Below are 7,024 nucleotides of genomic sequence, written 5' to 3' on the forward strand. Positions count from 1 at the left end.
TGAGAGAGCGGTCGCTCACCTCATTTTTGGCCGTGGCGTCGCCTTCTCTGCGTCATCTGCACGTGAGGGCGTCGAGCATGTAGTAGCCTCTCTGTACATGTCATTCCTCAGCATCTCGAGCTGCCGGAGCATCGCCTGGTTGGTGATCTACCACCTCTCGGCCTCCTCCACGGTGGCCTAGACTCACAGCAGAAGGCGGCGCAGCCGTTGCAGGCTCTCTTCCGCTCCTCCGGCCTGCAGCCGGTGGTACCTGTCGACGAGGAAGGATACGTACATGCTTATTTTTATTTTTTTTCGAAAAGGGACTCCCCGGCCTCTGCATCAGATCGATGCATACGGCCACATTTATATTAATAAAAGAGGTTCAACAAGGTCTTAATGTCGTGAAACAAATAAAAACCGGCAAGCTCACATAGAGTCACAACGCCAAGAACAAAATTCCCAAAAGCCACAACCGACTGGCATAACAAAAGATAGGTAAACTAATCGCATATCCTATTACATGACCGCCAACCAAACCGGTTGAAGATATCCCGCTACCATCTCCCATCGGACAGATCCAGTAACCAATCGCTCCCTGGCCTCCGTCTGAGTGAGTAAGGACCACATACGGATCAACGCAGTAGCCCGAAATAAAACATGCAAAAAATGAATAGTTGTTGTTATATTAAAAGCCAAATCATTTCTGCAGTTCCAAATTGCCCATAACAACGCGCATACTCCTACACGAATGTGTCTGCCTGTTTCGGACTCTATCCCAACAAGCCATGTTCCAAATAACATACTAACCGAATTTGAAGGAGTAATGTTAAAGGCAATTTGCATGGGGCGCCACAAAACTCTCGCCAACGGGCAATAAAAAGAGAGGTGCTTGATAGTTTCGTCCCGATCACAAAAACTACACCTAGTAGATCCTGTCCAGTTGCGCTTAACCAAATTATCCTTTGTTAAAATTACTTGTTTATGCACAAACCACATAAACACTTTAATCTTCAAAGGAACTTTGACTTTCCAAACATGTTTGGAACTAGGAATAATACTAGAGTTAATGACATCGATATACATCGACTTGACTGTGAACTCTCCAGACCTAGTAAGCTTCCAACACAACTAATCGGGCTAATGAGCTAACTGAACCTCCATCAATCTACTCACTAAATGAAGCCATGCTTCCCACAGGTCGCCAACAAGCACCCTCTGAAACTGAATATTCAGGGGAATGGACTGCATAATCGTTGCAACAAGAGAATCACGACGCTGAACAATACGATACAGGGACGGATACTGGAGCGCCAACGGCGTTTCACCAAGCCACGTATCCTCCCAAAAGCGAGTGGTGTTGCCATTACCGACAATAAACTTTGTTCTATTAAAGAAGGCAAATTTGACTCTCATAAGCCCCTTCCAAAACGGCGAGTCAGTTGGTCTCACTGTCACCTGGGACAAAGTCTTGGACTGCAGATACTTACTACGGAGAATCTGCGCCCACGTTGCCTCAGTCTCAACTGACAACTTATACAGCCACTTACTGAGAAGACATCTGTTCTTGACTTCAAGATTCTCAATACCAAGGCCCCCCTGGTCCTTTGGTCGACAGATGATATCCCATTTGGCGAGTCGGTATTTTCTCTTAAGTTCATCACTCTACCAGAAAAATCGGGATCTATAAAAGTCCAGCCTTTTTCTAACCCCAACTGGGACTTCAAAGAAGGATAAGAGAAACATAGGCATACTCGTGAGCACCGAATTAATAAGAATCAATCGGCCTCCATATGACATGACTTTTCCTTTCCAACAACTCAGTTTTTTCTCAAACCGATCCTCAATGCACTTCCACTCGCTGTTTGTTAGCTTACGATGGTGAATGGGCATACCTAGGTACGTAAAAGGTAAAGCCCCCAACTCACATCCAAACAATTGCCTATAAGCCTCTTGTTCGTCCTTGGCTCTACCAAAACAGAACAACTCGCTTTTATGAAAGTTAATCTTCAATCCGGTCAATTGTTCAAATAAGTATAACACTAACTTCATATTTCTCGCTTTTGCCAAGTCGTGCTCCACAAAGATGATTGTATCATCAGCGTACTCCAGGATGGACACACACCATCAACTAGATGAGGCACCAAGCCACCCGCCTGACCGGCCTCCTTTGCCCTACCTATCAGGATCGCCAACATATCAACCACAATGTTGAACAAGATAGGAGACATGGGATCACCTTGTCTCAGGCCCTTGTATGTCTGAAAATAATGACCTATATCGTCATTCATTTTAATTCCAACACTCCCTTTTTGCGTGAAAGATTCTACCTGGCGTCGCCAAACTTCATCAAAATCCTTCATGCGTAAGGCCTATTGAAGGAACAACCATTTGACTTTATCGTACGCCTTCTTATAATAACGCCAAAAACTGCAGAGACGGTCACCTCCATCTTGAATCCTTTGGGTAGAAGGGAAAGGAGTGGCCTTGTTCGTTTGCTCTCTTTTACTCCCTCCGTCCCGTAATATAAAAACATTTTTCACACTACACTAGTGTAAGAAACACTCTATGGAGGGAGTAAAAGACTTTATTCATGAATCGGCAGTGCTGGTTTCAGCCAAAAGATCTGTGACTGAGGTTGGAAAGAGCCTTGGAGTGGCCGCGAGGGAAATGTCAAGTCGCCAACCATTAGATCGCACGCTGGCTGTCAACGTCCGAAAGTAGCAAGTCAAAGCACACAGGAGAATACGACTGGTAATACTTCAATCAGTATCAGAGGACCTGGTATACATTGCAATTTTGTGCTGAAAACCATCTGGATTTTACATTTTAGAAACAAACAAACAAACCCCATTGAAACTTGTTACTACCTCCCTTCGATCCATAATAAGTTGGATAGGAGAGAGTTGTATATATCCTACTTGCTGCAAACCATATTTTCACAAAGAGTATCAGGACAAACTCCAGTTCCGTCCACGCTGGATTCAGATATGCAAAAAGCTGGATTCAGATATGCAAAAATAACTGACGCTTAGGATGCTAGCGGAGGTGTGATGTGAACAACTCAAATTGAGATTCTTGCTGACCGCCGCAATCTTTTCATAAAGAGGAGAAACTCGGCATTCTAGAGAATGCTCTTGTGACCATTCATCACTCTTAAATCTTTGTGAAGTTCTACAGATCCATGATACTAGCTCCGCCCCAAATTATAACACCGTTTTAGGGTTTAAAGTCAATAGACAACATATTGTACTAGCTGTCTTAAATGTCATTTCCAGCCATGTTTTTTCTCCTTTTCGTGTGGGGGGTCTTTAGTACTCCCTCCGTCTCAAAATAAGTGTCACCGATTTACCATAAAATTATACTAAATCAGCGACATTTATTTTGGGACGAAGGGAGTAATTTGGTTGGTAAATTTAGAAGGCTTGATTGGGACATGAATCAATGTTCTATATCTCAGATACTCCCTCCGTCTAGGTGTGCAAGTCATCTTACAAAAATCAAATAATCCCAAAACACTTAGACGCGATGCATTAACTTCTACCTCGTTTCTTGTTTCTTGACATATCAACCAATAAGAGATGAGGAATGTACATGCTTTTAATAACTTGAGACTACCAAACACAACATGCAGTGGTTAGTTCATTGTATGCAATGCTATTAATTAGCAAATAAACATTAAGGTCTCTCGTTTTCTCCTCCTCCTTGGTCATGGTGCACAACCTAAAATGACTTACTCACCTAGACGGAGGGAGTACATTTTTTTCATGTATATCGAAATAAAGAATATTGCTTCTTGCTTCTTTTTTTGAGGGAAGAATATTGCTTTTTTTTTTTAAACAAAAACACCTTCTTCTCACTGTCGTATTGGGTCAATTTCGACGGTCTTGCTGTCAATGTTACGACGGGTCCATCCGACGACTTCTATGCCTCAACCCGAACCACAAGTTGGCCTCTCCCTCTTCCATTCTTTGGTGGATTCATCTATCCCACCAGGAACATTGCAGGGGCCTTCCAAAATGGAGCCGCTTCTCTCTGCAATCGTGGGTGATCTTGTCAGCAGAGCCCTGTCCATGGTAACCCAGAGATACCTGCAGTCCAAGGGAGCAGAGGAGGAGAAGCTCCAGAGGCTACGGGCAGTGCTGCTAAGGATCGATGCCACCGTCGAGGAGGCTGAGGGGAGGCACATCACCAACCAGGCGATGCTCCAGCAGCTCCAGATGTTGAGACGAGGTATGTACAGAGGCTACTACACGCTCGACACCTTCAGATACCGAGCGCACAGGGACAAGGCCGATGGCGAGGTGAGCACTCGCCGTTCGCTTGCCCTGTCCAGTTTCAGACGCACCTTCTTCTCTGTGTGCGATGCCCCAAGTATGGACGAGGTGCTTGATGCGGGGAGCTGCAGCAATCTTGACAAGATGCTCAGCAGCCTTGAGAGAGTGATTGGTGACATGCAGGAGTTCGTGATGTTCTTGGCCAGCTATCCTCGGATCTCCCGGCAACCTTACAGCGCGTATTTGTTTTGTGATCAGGTTATGTTTGGCCGGCAGATGGAAAAAGAGACAATTTTGAGCTTTCTGCTTTGTAGGGAGGCTGTGAGGAATGGAAGTCTGGGTGTGCTGCCCATAATCGGTCCAGCGAGAGTCGGCAAGAGTACACTTGTTGAGCATGTCTGCCTTGACGAGAGGGTGCGGAGGCGCTTCTCGTTGATCGTCTTCTTCAGCGGGAATGATCTCAAAGGTGGAAACTTGGCCACTCTAAAAGGTAGTGGTGTGATCAAGCATCAGAACCTTGCCTCCAGCCCGCATGGAGACTCACTGGCTGTGATTGAGCTAGCAGGGGACATGGACGAGGAAACATGGAGGGGGTTGTACACCTCGGCAGCAAGCCACCTGACGCCAGGCAGTAAAATCATACTCACCAGCCGTTCAGACAAGATAGCATCATTAGGAACGGCAGAGTCTCTTATGCTGAAATCTTTGTCCCAAGAAGCTTACTGGTATTTCTTCAAGACGGTTGCATTCGGAAGCACAAACCCTGGTGAGCATCCTAGCATGGCAGCCCTCGGCATGGAGATCGCCTTCCACATGAACAGATCATTCATGGCAGCGAACATCGTTGCCAGCTTACTGAGAACCAATCTTGACATACAGTTTTGGCGCAGAGTGCTGAGATGCTTGAGAGATTTCGCAAGCAAGCACCTCAGCATGTTTGGCGAGCACCCGACCAATCTCCTACAGAAGGACCAGCCTCTGTACATGTGGACAATGGCCAAGACAAGCAATGTCGTCGTGATGCGTGATATTTATGATGAGCCCTCTCCCCAGATCAGTGAGGTTCCCAGGATAACGGCACAAGATGTTTTGTCTGGTCAAGTTACGTCTGAAGGGACATTCCAAGCAGTGGCATGGAGGTCCAGGATACCGCCCTGCTACACCTACTTGGCGAGCTTCGTCGTGTCACGGACAGACAAGCACGCGGTGCTCGGTAAGAAGAGGTCTAGGCAGGACAGGATTTGATGTAAAATGCGATAATGTATACCTAATGTGATTACAAAGTGCACGTCTTACCTTTTTTTATCAATGCCCTACATCTCCTCACTTATGTGTAGCAGCTTGCTCCATGGATCTCCAGCTATATCCCCACAAGCCGAGTACTGAACTTGACAGTCCACACTCATCACACGGCATAACCGGTCTGGTAGAACTGCTTACAAGCCAGATTGACAGAAACATTTTTATCTGCAAGGCAGGCTGGCAGAGAAAACCAGTAGGAAGGAAGAGATGTTACTGATACAAAACCCTGACAGTTAGTAGTCCAACACTACAGAAGAGCTGGAGCATTTTACAAGATTTCTGAGCGATTGTGCCATTTCCAGCAATTACCGCACTGCACATATATAGTCTATATGTAAAGGAAGTACGTTCAATACAATGCAGGGTCAGCGCACATACTTGAACTAGGATGGAGCCTGGCCCATATGCAACACAAACTCTATTGTTTCAGTCAATTCATTTATCGTTGACACACCTATGTATATTTTCATACTTTCGTAGCCCAAATCAAATTCGTATTGCGTACTGGAATAACATGAGAATTTCTAGGTAGCAGCTTTCTTTACCAAAACAAAGTATACATATGGGTTATATAAAGACATAGGCAGAAATCAGGTATTCCAAGGACCCACAGTTAACTCGGTGAATAGACATGAGTTTCAAACAAGGACGGAATCAAGCATAACCAGGGACCGTTATTGACATGCTAGAACAACATTACATTTAGGGTAGTCTAGCTCTGGCTATCCAATCTGAGAACATCGCGGAATCGCACAACGAATCCGCCGCCCTCCTGCCAGATCCGTACGTACTAATTACCAATCAATAAGTCGTCGCAGAGGTCAGGGAGGGAGGACGAGCCGAGGGAGCAGGGCAGGTCCGGGTCCAGCTCCGGGGCGGCGGCGGCGGCGGTCTTGCTGGCGAGCTCCACCGCGCGGTCAAGGAGGCTGCGTGGCAGGAGGTCCGCCGGCGGAGGCAGTCGCTGGTGGCGCTGCAGCCACCACGCGACCACGGCCGCCCTTGCCGCGCCTCCGCTGATGGCGCTCCCCGGCATCGTATCGCCTTGCTTCCCGGACGCCGCGATACTCCGAGAGGGTGGGGGAAAGCGGGCCTTGACGTGAGGATGAGCCAAACGAAGGAAGTGGTTTGCGACTGCCCCAGATCTATAGGCCCTTTGTGGGCTCACATTTTCTGTATGGGCCAAATGCTATCCTTCTGCTTCTGTTTCCCCCCCGAATGAATTCCTGTTTTTACCCTCTACTTGAACATTGCAAGCTCATCTCGTGTACAAACACACCGTCCCACCTTGACGAGTTTCTTATTCATGTCATGCAACTCCTTATTCGTTGATTTCACCTTATTCTTATTCACCATATTTGCTTCTAGGTTGCACCATTTTAGAAATAACTCCAACGGCACTTTTCCAGCAAAAGAAATAGAGGAGCCATGTGCGACCTAAAATACATTAAAAGAGTAATAAATTGGAG

At 46.4% G+C, this 7,024-nt stretch overlaps 2 protein-coding genes across 2 annotated transcripts; one reads left to right on the forward strand and one right to left on the reverse strand.

Moving 5' to 3' along the window:
* Positions 1 to 3,880: 3,880 nt before the first annotated feature.
* Positions 3,881 to 6,036, forward strand: LOC123070757 (disease resistance protein RGA2). Its single transcript, XM_044494073.1, has 3 exons — positions 3,881 to 5,469; positions 5,597 to 5,751; positions 5,792 to 6,036. The coding sequence occupies exons 1-3, from the start codon at positions 3,906 to 3,908 to the stop codon at positions 5,894 to 5,896; spliced, it is 1,824 nt and encodes a 607-aa protein (XP_044350008.1). The 5' UTR covers positions 3,881 to 3,905; the 3' UTR covers positions 5,897 to 6,036.
* A 117-nt stretch (positions 6,037 to 6,153) lies between these two features.
* On the reverse strand, positions 6,154 to 6,681 carry LOC123070756 (uncharacterized). Its single transcript, XM_044494072.1, has one exon. The coding sequence runs from the start codon at positions 6,589 to 6,591 to the stop codon at positions 6,349 to 6,351; it is 243 nt and encodes an 80-aa protein (XP_044350007.1). The 5' UTR covers positions 6,592 to 6,681; the 3' UTR covers positions 6,154 to 6,348.
* Positions 6,682 to 7,024: the final 343 nt, after the last annotated feature.

This window comes from Triticum aestivum, chromosome 3B, assembly GCF_018294505.1.
Source record: "Triticum aestivum cultivar Chinese Spring chromosome 3B, IWGSC CS RefSeq v2.1, whole genome shotgun sequence".
Lineage (NCBI taxonomy): Eukaryota > Viridiplantae > Streptophyta > Magnoliopsida > Poales > Poaceae > Triticum > Triticum aestivum.